At 45.5% G+C, this 18,115-nt stretch overlaps 1 protein-coding gene across 6 annotated transcripts in view; it reads right to left on the minus strand.

Annotated features, from left to right (window-relative positions):
- The window catches only part of KCNH5 (potassium voltage-gated channel subfamily H member 5), a 277,982-nt gene that overhangs the window by 186,004 nt on the left and 73,863 nt on the right, over positions 1-18,115 (minus strand). For all 6 annotated transcript variants that reach the window (XM_053287204.1, XM_053287203.1, XM_053287206.1 and 3 more), the window contains one exon: positions 16,771-17,163. In XM_053287204.1, the coding sequence (XP_053143179.1) occupies positions 16,771-17,163 (393 nt within the window). The remainder of the gene's footprint in view (positions 1-16,770; positions 17,164-18,115) is intronic.

Genomic DNA, 18,115 nt, shown 5'->3' on the forward strand with positions numbered 1-18,115 from the left:
ACCTTTGTCCCTTCTTTGACCATTCTCCTAGCCAATGCGGGGGTCAGTCACCCCTGTCAACACGAGATTTGAATGGAAATAAGCCAATCTGGAACCAGGGGGGAATCGCCAGTCAATCATTGCACAGTGTAAGTCACCAATCGGAAGCTTGGGAGGGTGGGGTTTAAAAAAAGAAATTCCTGAACCAAAATGGAGACAACAAGAGAAATCACCACAAAATGGAGGTCTGAATCTACAAATTTTTCAGGTCCTAAATCTGGATGATTTGTTTTGGACCTGAATCTGGCCAGCTAGCACAGGGGCGATTTGTTTTGTCCACAAATCGACCAAAAGAGGTAGATTTGGGTACAAATCATTTTGTATCTGAATCAATTTGCACATCCCTATTGTCTACACAGACTGGCAGTGGCTTCTCCCAGGTTGCAGGCAGGAATCTCTCTCAGCCCTATCTTGGAGATGCTGCCCGGGAGGGAACTTGGAACCTTCTGCTCTTCCCAGAGTGGCTCCATCCCCTGAAGGGAATATCTTGCAGTACTCACACATCAAGACTCCCATTCATATGCAGCCAGGGTGGACCCTGCTTAGCTAATGGGACAAGTCATGCTTGCTAGTACAAGACCAGTTCTCCTCCCATGTCCAGCTCTCCTTTCCTAGACACCTTGCACTCCTAGGCTTGCTCTCAGGGGCAGTCCTTCCACGAGGCAGGGTAGGGCGGTCACCTCAGGCATGACTATGGGGAGGGGTGTATAGGGTGGGAAATAACAGGGCCCAGCCATCCACTGCCACTGCCCTTCCTTGCCCTTCACCCTGACAATGTTCCCTCTAACAGGGATTCCCAGATGTTAGAACATAAGAACAGCCTGGGTGAATAAATGTGTCTTAATGGCCCTTCTAAAAGCTGTCAGAGATGGGAAGGCTCTTATTTTGACAGGAAGCACATTCCAAAGCCTCGGGGTGGCAATGGAAAAGGCCCATCCCTGAGTAGCCACCAGATGAGCTGGTGCCAACTACAGAAGGACCAGCCCAGGTGATCTCAATAGGCAGCAGGACTCATAACGAAGAAGGCATTCTCTACAAATATTTGGAGGAGGAGGAGGAAGCAGAGGAGGAGGAGGAGGAGGAGGAAGTGTTTCACCTCAGATTGCAAAATGCTTGCAGCAACCTACGCTGTCGCTTACTGCTTTCTGCCACTCGCCTTGCCTGTTCCTTTTCTGGACCCTGCAACCTCCTCTTTTCCTTGGCTGTCCACCTGCTCTTCCCTTTTCTTGGGATTGGATCAGCTCAGCCCATAACAGCCAGAGACCCTCTCCTCATGTTGCTCTCTCCGACACCACGGTGGCTGAGCCAATCATTTCCAAGGCCGTCACTACCATCACAACTGTAAAGCCTCTTTGTCCATTCCCATGCAGATTATCCCCAGCCCATCTCCTGTGCTACTGTATTCCAATTACCATTCTGGAGAGGCTCCAAACGTTATACCGTTTCCCCCTTCCCATCAATTCCCCGTGGTGTGCAGCAACCTAAATGTTACAAATCTACACTGCTGCCGTCAGCGTTCTTCTAAGCCTGCATCCAAAAGGATTACTTCATTTCCCTTGTTTCCTCAGCATACCCTCCCTTCCCTTCCCTTTTCTTTTTCTCCCCTGCCCGCCTGGCCCCATCTCCCTAACGGCAATGGGGGGGGGGCGAGAGAGATCAGGCTCAAAGCTTCTCCCTCAAGCTTCAGAGGCAGAAGAAGCCCTCAATTAGACCCACATTCGTTAGTATGTCTCTCACAATCAATTTGAATTTAAATAACAAACGGCCAACATCTGTTTCTTTGCTAATATATACTGGGAGGGAAATGTCTGAAAAGGGTAATTAAAATTCAATATCCCATACCCTAATGATCCATTATAAATCTTACATAAAATGAGAGACTGTAAATATATATATATATATATATATATACATACACACACACACACACACACACACACACACACACACACACACTTCAGGCCTACTTCATCCTTAGAGTACCTCCACTAACTTTTGTGAGATCACTTTGGGGGATTGGCTAGCAGCAACGTGTATAAACTAAATTTTCCTTTTCCCCTGGCATGCCACAGCCTATTTATAACTTCCTGTCTTTTTAATTTCCCCCCTTTAGTATAGCACAGACATTTAATGATATAAGGGCTGCAAGAAAATGCAAAATACACACAGCTAAGACATGTATGTCTGTTATATTTGTTGTAATGGTGGGATGATCGGGCCCTCCCCCAAGGCCTTGTCAGGCTACTCAGAGACTACTCAGGGATCAAAGGCAGGATCCCTCTGAGTACCAGTTGCAGGGGAGTAACAGCAGGAGGGAGGGCATGCCTTCAACTCCTGCCTGTGGACTTCTCAGAGGCATCTAGTGGGCCACTGTGTGAAACAGGATGCTGGACTAGATGGGCCTTGGGCCTGAGCCAGCAGGGCTGTTCTTATGTTCTTATGTTCTTAATGGCCACTGCAGCTGGGGACAGGCCTCTCCTTAGGGTGGGGCGACCAGTGTGATTGCCCCAAGCCCCGCGCTTGGACAGGCCCCACAGTGGCAGGAGTGGCACCACTGCGAGTGGCAAGCACCCATTCGGCCCATGCCCACTTCAGTACCACGGCAACTAGCCGCCATGTGTGCTTGATGGGGGGGAGGAACGGCAGCAGCGCACACAGCACACCAGCAGTGACCACGCAAGCAGGGAGGCAGCCTGTCTCCCTGCTGGCTCTGCAGCTGTGCACCGCGGCGTGCCAGCCTCAGCTCCCGACAGCTGCAGCCAGTCGCCAAGTATGCTGGCTGGGAGAGGCAGGATGCTCGCTCGGCAGCCTCGCGGCTGTCTCCAGCCTCTCCTCCAAGACTTCCCTGACCGCTGGGTCCAATGCAGCCACTGCTGGAGCCTCCATACCGCCCCCACCCCACTTCCCCTGCCCTGCAATGTGCTGGAGAGCCCCCCAATTGCAAACAAGGGGCCGTAATTGGGGCTGGTAAGGGCAGGGGCATATGGTTGGATTGGGCCCAGAGACGAGATTTTAAAATGGGCCCCCAGCCCCTCAAAGTCCAGGGCCTCCAAACACCCCAGGCCCCCAAGGATTTAAGTCTGATATTTCAAAACAAGTATGCTGCCTGGAAATACATTTCACTGAATACACACATGCATACCTTACAATATATAGTGATATACACTGAATACTATATATTTGTGCTACTTTTAATGCCTAGAACACACTAGAAACACTAATTATTAAAATGGGCCACTCGCTGCAGATTAGCAAAGGAGACTTTCAACCATGCAGTGTGAGCCTATGTTTGTTTTCTCAGAAATCTGAACAAATTCAGTAAAGTTTAATTCCAGGAGGTTCTTCACACGGGGCTTTTAAAGCCCTTTAACACACATCTTCTCTGGAATGGAGGTGCTGCATTCACATGTTGGCCAGATTTACCCTGAAGTCCCTGCGAGTTATTGGGGAGCAGTTCACACGCAATTCAGGTTTTTCACTGCTCGTTAGAGTGTAGCCTGATTTATATCCAGAGTTTAAAAAACAACAACACCACTCTTTTGCGTTGGTTCTTTGGGACAACTTCAATTTAGCAGTAAAGCCTCCCAGTAAACTTGCAGTAAAGCCAGCTGCGTGTAAAAGTCCCAGGTAAGTGTGTGGAGAATTGCAGCCTCAGGCAGCAAATCTAACCACATTTAGCTGGAAGTACGTTTCATTGAAACCTAAAGGACTTACTGGCAAGAAAAGTATGTCTACTTAAACTGTCTGAGATCCTTCCCTGGTAAGTGCATATAGGATTGCACATGCTCAGGGATGTAAAGCAAACCAAACTAATTTGTGCTCCCAGCATATTTTGCTCCCTATAGGAGACCAGTAAGTCCCACTGAAGCAAGGAAGATAGGTGGGGAGAAATAGAGAAAAGAGCAAGAATTAGCACCATTCCTCAGGAGAAAAAGATGGTGGGGGAGAGAATGAGGAATCTGCCTCTTCTTGGTAAAATTTTAAGATAGATGAGACATGCCAGGGCTCAAGGAGCTCCTGAAGTTACGCCCTAGTCTGTCCTAAAAGTCATTCTCCCTGCTCCCCAATGTGGAAGTAGGGCTGGTTGTGGTCTCTCAATCTACTGAGATAAAAACCACTCTCTGCAGGTGCTCAGAAGCAGGGTCATCCCTAGTGGGATATGGGGCTGGGGGGGGGGGAATCAGCATGTACAGGGCCTCCTTAACATTTCACATCATTACTAACATGCAGTGTAAATAGTGTGAGTGAGGTTTTTGGACACGTCCAACCAGCTTGGCATTTCTAAAGAAAAATAAAAGCACCACACATGCTTCACAGTTCTCACTCTGACCTTCTGGGTTGCAAAACAACTTGAACATAAGTGCATTTATGAATGAATAATGAATGAATGAATAATAAATATAATGTTGTTTGTTCCAGAAGTTTGTGTAATTTTCTGCCATGAAACAAGCCACTGATAGGACTTTCTAGATAGTTTAAATAACAAGCCAGCAAATTTTTCCATCTGTTTCAAATTAAATATTCAGAGACTTCTCAGTCTCTCCCCCCCCCACCACCACCACCAAATATCAAAGCCCTATGGCAAGCAGATCCCTATACTTGGGGTGGTGGGGTGGGGTGTGTTACCACAAAAAGGGATTCACATTCTACCTTCATTACTGGCAAAGGCTGGGCTGGCTGGGCGGGGCAGAGGGTCTGCAGAGAACTGTGGTGGGTAAAGGCAGCCAGCGCTGGCCACTCTGCCTGCCGCCTGCTGCCTGCCGCCTGCCTCCTGCCTCCTTCCTTCCTTGCTGCCTGCCAGCCTGCACTTGAGTTCAGGCTTCAGGGATGCCTGCACGGAAGCCTCTCTGGAAGCCCCGCCCACCCGCCAATCAGCTGAGAGGCAGAGAGAGAAGGAGCTCTCGCAGCTTGCAGGCTGCTTAGATTGCCAGCCAGGAGGGCAAGTAGGAGAGAGGGCGAACAGGGCAAGGAGGGCTGGCTGAGTGAGGGGCCTTGGGGCTGGTCGGGCGGGCAATGGGAAGTCATGTGACATGTCTCGGGGGGGCCTCCAGGCAGTGGGCCCCCAGACAACTGTCTGCCCTTGCCCACTTGTAATTACGCTCAAGGGTAAAGGCCTGTGGGAGGGAGGGCAGTAAGAGATGGTGGGGGGGAGCTCTTGGGAGTCGCTTAAAAGCGCTATTTAACCTGCCGATTGCAATGTGTTGCATATCCCTAACCCCCTAACACTAACCCCTGCTAACTTGGCAAAGAGGCACCTTTTAACATGGTGATTCTCTTTTATTTAGCAGGGGGAGAGTAACTGGCCCTCTCCACCCCCAGCACAGGACCTCCAGTGACTGTTGCTTAAGTTTCTTTTTAGATTGTGAGCCCTTTGGGGACAGGGATCCATCTTATTTATTTGTTATTTCTCTATATAAACTGCCCTGAGACATTTTTGGAAGGGCAGTATACAAATCGAATGAATGAATGTTTCTGTTCATGCATATTTGCATAAATATATACTTGTTTTTATATTATTAAATCCTTGTGAGTTCAGTTGCTGTTTGTGCCCTCAATAATCTTCCTTCACAAATTTGATAAAAACCTCAACTCATGATCCAAAGAAAAAAAGAAAAAGTAACACACATTTCTAATGGCAAAAGCTGACAATTTAGGCTTTCCTAGAACAAAGCAAACAGACGCTAGAGAGAAGGTGCCCCACAAAATGTTTTGCTGCCGTTTTAAAAAGAACTTCTGCAATTGACGGGCATGAGATTAATGCTCCTCCACCAGCAACCACTGGAGAATAAAATGCATGTAGTTGTCAGCTTAAAAACCAAGGGAATGTAAGGAAAACAGACCGCCCAGACATAGAACTCCCAAATCCAAGTGTGCACAGATGCAACTGCCTTAATGTTTTATAAACTTCTAATGACAATGCTAAATCTTGAGCCAAAGATGTAAGAAATGAGAACCATTTTAGTTACCCTTTTAATCTGTGTGTGAGTAGGGCTTTCCCCACCGCCCACCTTGTTGTTTCCTGAATTAGATGCCTTTGCAATTTTTATTGTATTCATACAGTCAATCCCTTCATTTTGGTCTGGTTCAGCATTCAGTTTGGAATGATTCCCGCACAGAATACAGCTGTAGCCCAGACTCCATGCACAAGAGTTATCCTTGTATCAGGGGTACTGTCAAAACCAGAGAAAGGGAGGAAACTTCTGGCTGGGTCCTAGTGCTCCATTTCACATGAGAATCCCACAAACCATTCTGCAATATAGAACCATGATTATATATACTCACTATTATCTGAACTAATTCTCACCCACCCCGGTTTAAAATCCTTGAACATATTCTATCGTTCTGGGCATAATCCACCTAAAATTAAGGATCAAGTCTAATTGGTTTTAGTGGGGAAATGAAGCATGTGCTTAACTTCCTCCAACTGAAATCAATTGGAATTACAAGCTGCAATCTTGTGCACACACTTACTTGGGAGAGCAAGTCTCATTCAATTCAGTGGGAGTTACTTCCAAGCAAACTTATTTATTTATTTATTATATTTATATCCCACTCTTCCTCCAAGGAGCCCAGAGGAGCCCCCATGGTTATGTTTATCCTCACAACAACCCTGTGAGGTAGGTTAGGCTGAGAGATATGTGACTGGCCCAGAGTCATGCCGTGAGTTCATGGCTCAATGGGGATTTGAACTTGGGTCTTCCCCATCCTAGTCCAACACTCTAACCACTACACCCAGACTGAAAAGTGCTTAAATTTAGCTGTTTGGAAAGTTAACAGTGTAAGGAGAGGGAAGTCCACTGAAATGGACTTCCTCCCCATCTGAAAATATGGAGATACTACTACTACTACTACTACTACTACTACTATGTTTGTGTGCATTAAATGTTAAGGGGGCCACACACATGCTGATTCGCCCCTAGTCCTGTGCCCTCCTGGCTGGGGATGATGGGATTGTCTAACAATAGCTGGAGAGGCTCAGGTTGGTCACCCGATACAGACAGAGGGATGGATGCTTAACATCCCTGCATTCCACCCGTCACCAAAAATAAGTAAATAAATCCACAGTTAAATTTGCATTTAAACATGTATTTTTCAAATATCTTCACATATTTCTATCCAAACAACTGGCTTGATATGTTGACAAAAATGCTTTTCAATTAAGGGTTGTTCCACAAATGTACGGAATGTGTGGCATCCATGGGAAAACTGCCAGATTTTATAAACTGGGATCCACTGGGGAGCAAGTGGAGTCCCTATCAGTGTTCCCTCTAACAGGGATTCCCAGATGTTGTTGACTTCAACTCCCAGCATCCCCAGCTACAATAGGGCTGTCATGTTCCCCGAAATTTAGGGTAGCTTCTGGATTTTGGCTCCTCTACCTGGCTGCTAAATTTCACCCAGATTTATATGGATTTCAAATGCACTGCCCAGATTGCCCGGATTTTACTCTGGATCCGATCACACGGGAGGGCAGAGAAGGAGGGAAATGTATACAAATCTGTCAAATAAATAAATAAATAAAATGCAAATTAGTCACCTCATAATTTGCATAATATACAATTGCATATTATGCTGCACATATGCAATTATTATGCATATATGTAATTATGAAATTATGCATTTATGCATAATGCAATATATGCAATTATCATGCATATATGCAATGGCATATTATAATATTGCAATTGCATAATAACATGCAAATTTGCATAATATGCAAATTAGGCCACCCAGATTTGGAAATATGACAACCCTAAGCTGCAATGGCTTTTGGCTGGGAATTCTGGGAGTTGTAGTCAACAGCATCTGAGAATTCCTGTTAGAGGGAACACTGGTCCCTAACCTTGTGTTCCACCATGAATACATCTGTTCAGATGTGCATTTGTCTAGTCTGGGTCCAAAGTGGAGGGAGCCCTTTCCTGCTTTACCTCTCTTCCTGCAGTGACGCACGCCTTCCACCAGACATTCAAGAAGGCAGGGTTAAGTTTCATTATTACAGCACTTTAGCCACCTTCTCATTATGCTCATCACTCATCTCCATCTGCTCTGAAACTCTAGGATCAGAGCTCATAAACTTTCCATTCAAGGGCTGCAGGAGAAGAATCACTTTTGGTAAATGGCAGTACTTGAGAGCTAATTGTGTTAGCTTTCCATTTATAAGGCTTGTTGTAGTTCTAAGCGAATGTTTACACACTGCCGCTGCTCTCTGCATTGCTGCTGGGGAAAGGAAACGGGCTACATTCACATCCATCAAATCCACAGCAGAAATCAGCTTAATTGAAAACTGGCCTCTCTTGTCTAAATTGTGCTTGTAATTAGCCACTCACCTGTGGCAACCAGGAGAGCGGGTCGATGGGAGAAGAGCTGGTCTCGTGGTAGCATGCACGACTGGTCCCCTTTGCTAAGCAGGGTCCACCCTGGTTGCATTTGAATGGGAAACTGTATACATGAGCACTGTAAGCACTTCAGGGATGGGGCCGCTCTGGGAAGAGCATCTGAGGCTCAAAGCTCCCTCCCTGGCAGCATCTCCAAGATAGGACTGAGAGAGATTCCTGCTTGCAACCTTGGAGAAAGCCGCTGCCAGTCTGTGTAGACAATACAGAACTAGATGGACCAACGGTCTGACGCAGTATATGGCAGCTTCCTACGTTCCTAAGTAAAAATGGCTTCCAGGCAACCAGATAGGGACTTAAAAATACAAAAGTGACTTAAAAATAAAAGGCCATTATTGACTAATGTAGGCAGTCAGGTAAGTAACTACCTGTAAGCTAGCACACTGTGTGGGACTTCTCCGCAGCCCCCACTCAAGCACATTAAGCTATGTCATAGTTAATAGCTACCAGCCACTGACACTCCTTAAAGAAACGTCTTTGTAGCCACCAAAAGCCACTAAGCAAATATATTGAGTTAGCTCCAGAAATATCATCCGGCTGCCATCGATCATTATCAAACCAGCTATGTGAAAGATATAGGGAGCATAGTTCAATGGTAGCACCTCTGCTTAGCACGCAGTCCCAAGCTCAGTCCTCTCCCCGGCACCTCCAAGTAGGTGGAGAAAAGTTCCTGCTTCAAGTCCTGGAGAGCTGCTGCCTGTTAGAGCAGACAATACTACTCTGTAAGCAGGTGAGGCAGGTGGCTACCAGGGAGACTGGGAGAGGCCCTTTTCAGTGGTGGCACCCCTTTATGGAACAGCCTCCCCAGTGAGGCTTGCCTGGCACAGTCATTTTGTTCTTTTAGACACCAGGTAAAGGCTGTTCTGTTCACTCTGACTTTTAAATTTTTATTTTTTAAAAAAGTTTTTAAAATGTTTTGTGTTGTAATTTGCGTGTTTGTTGATTTTGTGTTGTGATTAGTTTGTTGTGTCTTATGTCTTTTTATTGGAGGTTGTGCTATGAGCGCCCAGAGAACAATTTGTTATGGGGTGGCTAACAAATGAAGTTGTTTGTTGTTGTTGTTGTTGTTGTTGTTACTGAGCTAGATGGACCAATGGTCTTACTCAGTAGACAACAGCTTCCCATGTTCCTATATGGTCTTCTTTCCAGTTGACACAGCAGACCAGCATTTCCACTAAAATATTCTTCCATGGAATTTGGCTTCTTTCCTAATACTCATTTCCTACACATAATCTCCCATTTATCATGTCTGCTTAACTCGCTCTCGCTACATGGGGTCCTCTGCACCACTTTTTGCTGTTCTTGTCAAATCATCCAAATCCTTCTAAGCTTGCTATTATTTCCTTGCCTCAAAATATCTTCCAGTAGGTAAGCCCGCATAGCTTTCTGGCATCTATAATCATTTCAGAGCTTCCCCAGTACCCCAAACCCATGTTCTCCATTTTGTGCTGCCAAATAACTAATGCCTCACAACATTTGAAACATAAACTAGTATTGATGTGCATCAATGCTTTATTTATTAAAGCAGCAAGTGCATCAGCCTTTATTTATTTTGAAAAATATGAATGTCCCAATGACCATTGATGTATCTATCAAGCAAAGGACTCTCCTAGCCTTGCCAACTGAGATGCTTTAAATTGGAGATGTGATCAAACCTGGTGCTCCTCTGTCTGCAATTTTCAGCTCGGCTTCGTTGCCCATTATGGTTTCTTTTAGCCAAGAAGTAGAGATGTGCACAAAACAAATATTTTGATTCATTTTGAATTTGAATAGAATTCTGAAAATCTGTTCTAAACATAACATACATACATACATAAATTTCGGATCTGGTCCAAAAATTTGATTTGAATTTGAATTGATTCGACCCTGTTTTGGCATCTTTTTAACCAATCAGGGGACCTGAATGGTTAAAAAAGGGTGCCAAATAGCTCTCAAATTGAATTCAAATCAAATTTCAAAAATTCATTTCAAATTTGTATCACATTGCACTTTTATGGGGTGATTCGGTTCTAATTTGAATAACTCAAATCACCCAGATTTATTATTTATTTTATTTAACATATTTTTATACAGATGTTTTTATATTGATTCGAGTTGAATCAATTCAAATACAAATGGATTTGCATATCCCTACCAGAAAAATTATGTTTTCTTGCTTCCTGCTCCCCAGAGGCAAAGCATCTGCATTCTTTTTGTGGAGGAGCAGTGGACAAGTTGCGGTGGGTTGGGCAGATCAGCAAACACTGAGGAAGGACTGTAACTCAGTGGAAGAGCATCTGCTTTGCATGCGGAAGGTTCCAGGTTTAATCCTTGGCATTTCCAAGTACAGTTGGGAAATACCCATCTGAAAACCTGGAGAAGCACTGTCAGGTAATGTGGACAATATTGAACTAGATGGACCAATAATTGGACTCAGTATGTCAGCTTAGTATGTAAGTGGACAGGTGCACTCACCCTTGCCCAAGAGGCACTGGAGGTTTTTCCAGTGCTCTCCGCAATCCAGAGAACAAAGAGCCAGCAGTTTCACCAGCCAAACTGCCAGAAGGAGAGGTGGTCTTGTGGTAGCAAGTATAACTTGTCCCCTTAGCTAAGCAGGGTCCACCCTGGTTGCATATGAATGGGAGACTAGAAGTGTGAGCACTGTCAGATATTCCCCTCAGGGGATAGAGCCACTCTGGTACAGCACCCCATCCCAAGAGTGCATTTGGAATGAAAATGCATTTGGAAATGCAAATGCAACAGGCAAAGCCAAGTGAGCACAAGCATAAAGTAATGAATAATTCTCAATGTACTTCAAATATCTTTGACAGAAGAAATTGTTCAACAGTTAAATTATAACTCCATGTCAAGTCATGCTTGGAGACACAGCTCCTCTGCAAATGGATTGCTAGAAGGAGAGGCCATGTTACATTGGATCTATTTAACTGTTGAACAATTTCCCCCAAAGGAGATATTTGAAACACGGTGGGAATTAATCAGTGAAATTACGATTGAACCTCACACACCATTTTTTTAAAGGAGGGTGCTTTTGATCAGGACTGCATGCAGGGGAAGGGGATTAACCCTTTGCCCTGACTCCCCAACATAAATCCCACATATATACAAAGCTGTTAGCTGCACAGCGGGAAATTGTTTTCTCCTGCCAATAGCAGCACTTGGAGATTTGGAATGGGGGCAAAGTATAGGGAACAGGCTTAACCACCAACCAGCACCAGCACCAGCACCACTGCTTTTTGAGGAAGAAGGAGATGTTGGGAATTTCAAGCACAGAATTTCTCACCTGACACTTCATTTGGCCCTCGGAAAGGATGCCTTATCACCTAGTGAGTTCAGGTCAGAGGCAAGATCTTTGCCAGGTTTTCTTAGCCTTGGGCCCCCAGATGTTGTTGGACTACAACTCCCATCATCCTCAGCCACAAAGGCCATGTCTGGGGATGATGGGAGTTGTAGTCCAACTACATCTGGGGGCCCAAAGTTAAGCAACCTTGATCTATGCCATTGGCTTCCTGGTGCATAGCCCAGTCTTAAAACCAATACATCATACCAGCTCTCCAAAGGGGTATGCCTTTGTTGATTCACAAACTAATGAAATAGTGGTCTTCACTATTTTTTAAGCGAGGGGAGGGGGAACTTTGGCAAAAACACCTTCAATGTGAGAGCCATTTCCCACTGTGCTGACCTCTGCAAAGTCCTGCAACTTTCTCAGTGCTGGGAGGGCCCTTTAAGAGAGCCAGAGCCCTTTCTTAAGAGCTCTGTGGAGAAAGCGCTGGGAAGGACTACACTTCCCAGCACTCTGTGCACACCTTCCAAGAAGGTGCAGAGGCTCAAGAGGGTTCTGTTTCCTTTTAAGGAGCTCCCAGCACTGGGCAAAAAGCATCACTGGGCAGTGGGAACAATCACCTCTGCATCATGTCACAAGACCAGAGGAGAGCTGGTGTTGTGGTAGCAAGCATGAATTGCCCACTTTGCTAAGCAGGGTCTGCTCTGGTTTGCATTTGAATGGGAGACTATACATGCGACCACTTTAAGATCTTCCCCTTAGGGGATGGGGCCGCTCTGGGAAGAACATCTCCATGCTGCAGGCAGAAGGTTCCAATTTAGTTCCCTGGCATCTTCAAGATAGAGCTGCGAGAAATTCCTGCCTGCAACCTTGGAGAAGCCTCTGCCAGTCTCTGTAGACAATACTGAGCTAGATGGACCAATGGTCTGACTTGGTATGAGGCAGCTTCCTATGTTCCTATGACTGCACAGAGTATTCAGCTTTGGCTGAAGCTTCACACAGGCCCGGTAAACAATTCTTCAGGGGGCCACACTTAAGATTGATGGATGCTGCCACTGGACCCTAGCCCCTACAATGAAGAACACTGTAATATAAGATATGTGAACCTCCAGAATGCTTCATCTCAAGAGAACAATCCTTATGCACCGTAGGATATTTTTCTTCTCTTTTAAAAAACCAATTTATGTTTGCTTGCCGGGGTGTGTGTCTGTGTCTGTGTGTATCTCTCTGTGTAAGTAGTTTGCTCTAAAACAGACTCGTTTGCTAAGCAATACAGCCATTGCAATAGTATGATAACACATATAGGGCTGCCAATGAAAACAACACAGTGTGCCAAAAGTTGAATATGCTCACAGACTGATCTCCCACATTCACGTTGCAAATCAAGACTCCTTATTTGTAGCAAGCAATAAGATGCCCATCATCTGGTTTGCTCTGAAGGAGGACCCAGGTTCAATCTGTAGGTTGGCTTATAAACAGTTTGTCTGTCAACCATGAGCCACTACCAATCAGAGCAGACAATGCTGAACTAGATAGCTCAGTGGTCTGATCTGATATAAGACAGCTTCCTATGTTCACCCTGATGTTTGCAGTGGTCCCAGACATTGAACATGAACTCTGGTTCCCTTCTTTGGTCACACTAGGATGTGACAGAATGTTGGGAGCTCCCCTTTCTTCCTTTTCAGAATGTTGAGATGTCATTTACATATGTAAATTGACACTGACTGACATCCTAATTAAGCACTAGTGCAGGCATCCCCAAACTGCGGCCCTCCAGATGTTGCTGAACTACAACTCTCAGCATGCCTAGACACAATTTTTTGTGGCTGGGTATGCTGGAAGTTGTAGTTCAGCAACATCTGGAGGGCTGCAGTTTGGTGATGCCTGCACTATTGCTTCTTGAGATTCACCAGTGCTGCAGACGAATTTCAGACACATTTCAGATGAATTTCAGAGTAATTCGTTTACTCCATTGGGGGGCATTGTGTACTTGCAATGGGATAAATTCTGATGGCCTACCCATCCCTGGAAGTTCTCTGCACTACCCAAAAATATGTCAGCGAAGGCTGTCCAACCCACAGGGACATATTTTTGGGTGGCCCAGAGCATTTCAAGGGAAAGTTGTCAAAATCGTCCAGACTGGCAGTGGCTTGTCCAAGGTTGCAGGCAGGAGTCTCTCTCAGCCCTATCTTGGAGATGCCAGGGAGGGAACTTGGAACCTTCTGCTCTTCCCAGAGCAGCTCCATCCCCTGAGGGGAATATCTTACAGTCAGAAATGCACTAACCCCTGGACCTTAGGGGTCCTCCAAGGTCTGGGGGAGCCTCCAAATGGCCAGGGCCGGGAGCCTCCAGCAGCTGGGCCACCCCGTGCCCGCCCTGCCAAAGCTCCATTTTTTGTTGTTGTTTAAAAACTCCTACCATGGCCGAGGGGTGACTGCGGAGGAGAGAAGAGCAGTCCTTCTCCCCCCGCCCCGGTGGCAGTGGGGTGTGAGGAGGAATGATACTGAGTCCATCTGTTCGGGCCAGCATCTTGAAGCAACTGCGAGGTGCGCCTGCGCAGTTTAGAGATTGTCACAAGCCCATGACATCATGTGCTTGTGACGATCTCAACTCCCAGAGCTGAGGTGCACAGCTCTGCATGTGCAGATGCCATGTGCATTCCAACGCAGTGCGCGCAGGCTGCAGGAAACAGCACCGCAGCCCTTTGCGGCTGTTGCCAGGATGAGCACTGCACCCAGGAAAGTGGTGGGGCAGCCGTGGAGCAGGTAAGGACCTGCTTACCAGCTTCTTAAATAAACCGCTCCCCACCCCACCAGGCCATGCGCAAGCTGTTCATGCACATCCCTACAAAGCACCAGTGCTCTATTAGTCAAGATATCAGCCAATGTTTGCTGTAACAGAAATTCCCAGATGTTGTTGACTACAATGCCCATAAACTTCAGCCAAAGGCCATTGCAGCTGGGAATGATGGGAGTTGTGGTCAACAACATCTTGGGATCCCTATTATAGGGAATTGTCGGTCACTGCTTTTACTAGAAGTGAAATTAATTTGCTCCCCACCACCACTATTTGTAAGCAGGAATCCCATTACAATAAACAACGCTAAAAATTTCGTCAAGACCTCGTGGGTGGGCATTAAAAATGGAATGCTTTTTGCACAGAAGAATTAATGCCTTCTGTAAGATGAAATTATTGGTCTTCATTTGGGGGGAAAGGGATCCTTCTGCTGGCACATTTACTCTCTTTCTCTCCTCATGTATCCAGCTTAAATGTCCAACATCTTTAGCACTGAAAAGAAAGATTAAATAACAGGCTTATTAAAAGCCTTCATCTCTGGGTCAAACTAGATGTGATTGCAAGTTCCTTGACTAGAGTTCTCAGCCTCTTTTCCTTTTCATAAAGCAGCCACAGGAGGCCAGTTTGGAGTGGGGCCATGACATGGGGGGAGAGGTGAGTCCAGCCCTTTCCCCCTATACTGTGGGTCTGATTTAAATTTCCTCCATGCACCTTTAGCTTTGGAGAGGGAAACTTTTAGGCAGAAAAACTGCACAGCACTTACTATTATTAATACTACTACAAATATGTATATACTGCTTTTCAACATAAGTTCTCAAAGCATATTACATAGAAAAATATAAATAAGATGGTTCCCTGTCCCCCTAAAAGGCTCACCATCTAAAAAGAAACATAAAGATAGACACCAGCAACAACCACTGTAGGGATGCTGTGCTGGGGTTGGAGAGGGCCAGTTAGCAGTTGGTGGTGGGGGGGAACGACAATTTTTATTTTACTAGCCAATCCCACACAGAGCATCTGTGCGCTCTTTGGGGCCGGCGGTTACCTCTTCCCCCCTACCTTCTGCCCCAGTCTCCACTTCCAGGCCCAGCCACATCTCCCCCCACCCACCCCACTTTCTCCCCCCACCTCCTGAGCCTTGCCTCCACAGCTGGGCTGGGCCCACTGCTGCCTCTGGCCGCTGCGGCCAGGCCTGCCGCTGCCACGGCAACCAATCCTCCTGGGTGTGCCTCAGCCAATCAGGCACGTCTGCCACCCAGCCAATCAGCTGGGCGCTGGGACGCACATTCCAAGGCACACCCAGGAGAATTAATATAATAGATTTTTTAATTTTTAAACTTTATTAAAATAAAATTTACAACGCAAAACAAAATTAATCCAAACACAAACAGCAAAACATCATACAACAAACCCCAATTCAGCTATCCATCCACATTCTAATCTTATCTGGGGTACAGAAGACAACCATAATTCTCCCAATTAGTGTAATGAATAAAATCTGACCATATAACATAAAAAGAGTTATTTGCGGTCTGATTTGCACATGACTGAATAATATGAGATAACTTTTCTGATATTGTGATATGCCATAGATGCTTACACCAGTTATATTTGAGGAACACTTAGCTAAAAGCATCAAGGGGAATAACAAAAACCGCTTAAATACATCATATGCAGGAAACCTGCCAGGAAGGTGGTTGGACAATTAGAAATGAGGGAGTGAAAGAGATTAGGGTTAGGGATAGTGTTGTCATCACACTAACCAGCAAACAATAAACTCATCTCCCTTCATTCTGCATCCCCAACCCAATAAGCCTTCCAGCTCTCAAAGCTGCTTTTTTTTAAAAAAAAGAAAAATATTTCTTTTTCCATTTCTTTCATTCATTCATTCACTCTACCTGTCTATCTGTCTATCTATGTGAATGGCTTTGGGAACTTTTGTTGAAAAGCAGTGTATAAATATTCATTTCATTCATATTTGCATTTCAGAAATCCCATTCATAGAACGTCTCTGTGTAATAGCTAGTTTGACCCTTTTGTTCTGACTGTGCTGTCATTTTATCACTTTTGCTACTATAGACCAGGGATTCCCAACCTTGGTTCTCCAGATGACTTTGGACTACAACTCCCATCATCCCCAGCATCAAAGGCCAAGGACCTTTTCTGGATGCCAAGGCCATCCAGCAATAATGATAAGTAATGTGGGAAGCAACAGCAACCGCAAAGAAGCATTCCAGGACCAATCAAGTTCCAGTTTCTTACCTCATCCACGTTCTCAAAGGCATTGATGATGTCATAAGGTAAACATGACAAGAGGTCTATCACAAACCACGTTTTCAGGTAGTTCATCCTGATGAGCTTGGGGTCAGAGATGACTTCTCCACCAGGGCCCACGAAGGTCGTATGGAAATTCAAAACAATGTCCACCAGAAAAATAACATCGACCACACTATCCAGGACCAGCCACGCAATGTTGTTCTGCTTTGTTTTGAAGGACACGTTATAAGGGACCATAATGGCCGTGTAGAAGGTGAGGATTAAGATGACCCAGTCCCAGGTGGTCTTGAAAGCACAGTAGTGTAAGATTATATGTGGCGGCGTCTTTGGAGCTTCTTGCTTATATTGTGGAAGGATGTCAGAGCCCAGCTGGAGAACCTAGAAAGCAAGAGAAATGCAGGTGTGATCATTTTGGTTAGGGATGATATAAAGACAGGTGAACTCCCACAGACCCACTTAAGAATGAGTTCAAGAAACATTTCATTTTCAAAATGAACTGGAAATCAATCATTGCAATATCAAGTCTATTCCAAAGTTAAGGCCCCATCATGTTCCCAAGGATATCATGTAAAGTGTGTTAGGCTCTGGAGGTCTCCCTGCCAACTCGAACAACTGTGGCCGCCATGAGCCCCCAACTTTGTCATCACCTTCCCTTTCCCAAACTACCTAGGGTAGAGGCTTACAACGCTTAGAGGTTTTATTTTAATTTAATCCGCCCTGAGCCATTTTTGGAAGGACGGTATAGAAATCAAATAAATAAATAAATAAATAGGGACTTTTACAGACATGAACATACAGAGAAGTATCTATGGTGGTCAAACGTCATGGGAAATACATTTCCCATAGTTCTTGGTAGTCACAGATGCTGCCATGACTTACACTGCATTGACTAAGATCACCAGGAACCATGGGAAATGTAATCCCATGGTTCCCAATGGCCTTACTAGGAATGTCAAAGACCATGGAAATTACATTTCCTATGGTTACCAATGGACCAGGACACTGTCACACATAGTCATACCACTGTCTAGGGCACAACACTATCTATAGCTTGACGGCACAACCCCTCCCTGCCACTACTGCCAGGTACAGGGAAGGGAAGGGGGCAATACAGAGATGGGGCAGTGGTAGGGGGAAAGTTGGCGATGAAGCAAAGACCATTGTGAACGGGTTCAAAATTTGAATAGGTGGTCTCCGCTCAGTTAGCAGCTTGTGTGGGGAGGGGGGACACCTTTCCACACACACACATGTACACACATACACCTCTTCCAAAACTTCACGCCATAAATAAATGTATGCAATTAGAAACCACCAATCAAATATGTTCTTC

Source organism: Hemicordylus capensis, chromosome 1 (genome assembly GCF_027244095.1).
Source record: "Hemicordylus capensis ecotype Gifberg chromosome 1, rHemCap1.1.pri, whole genome shotgun sequence".
In the NCBI taxonomy this organism is placed as follows: Eukaryota; Metazoa; Chordata; class Lepidosauria; order Squamata; family Cordylidae; genus Hemicordylus; species Hemicordylus capensis.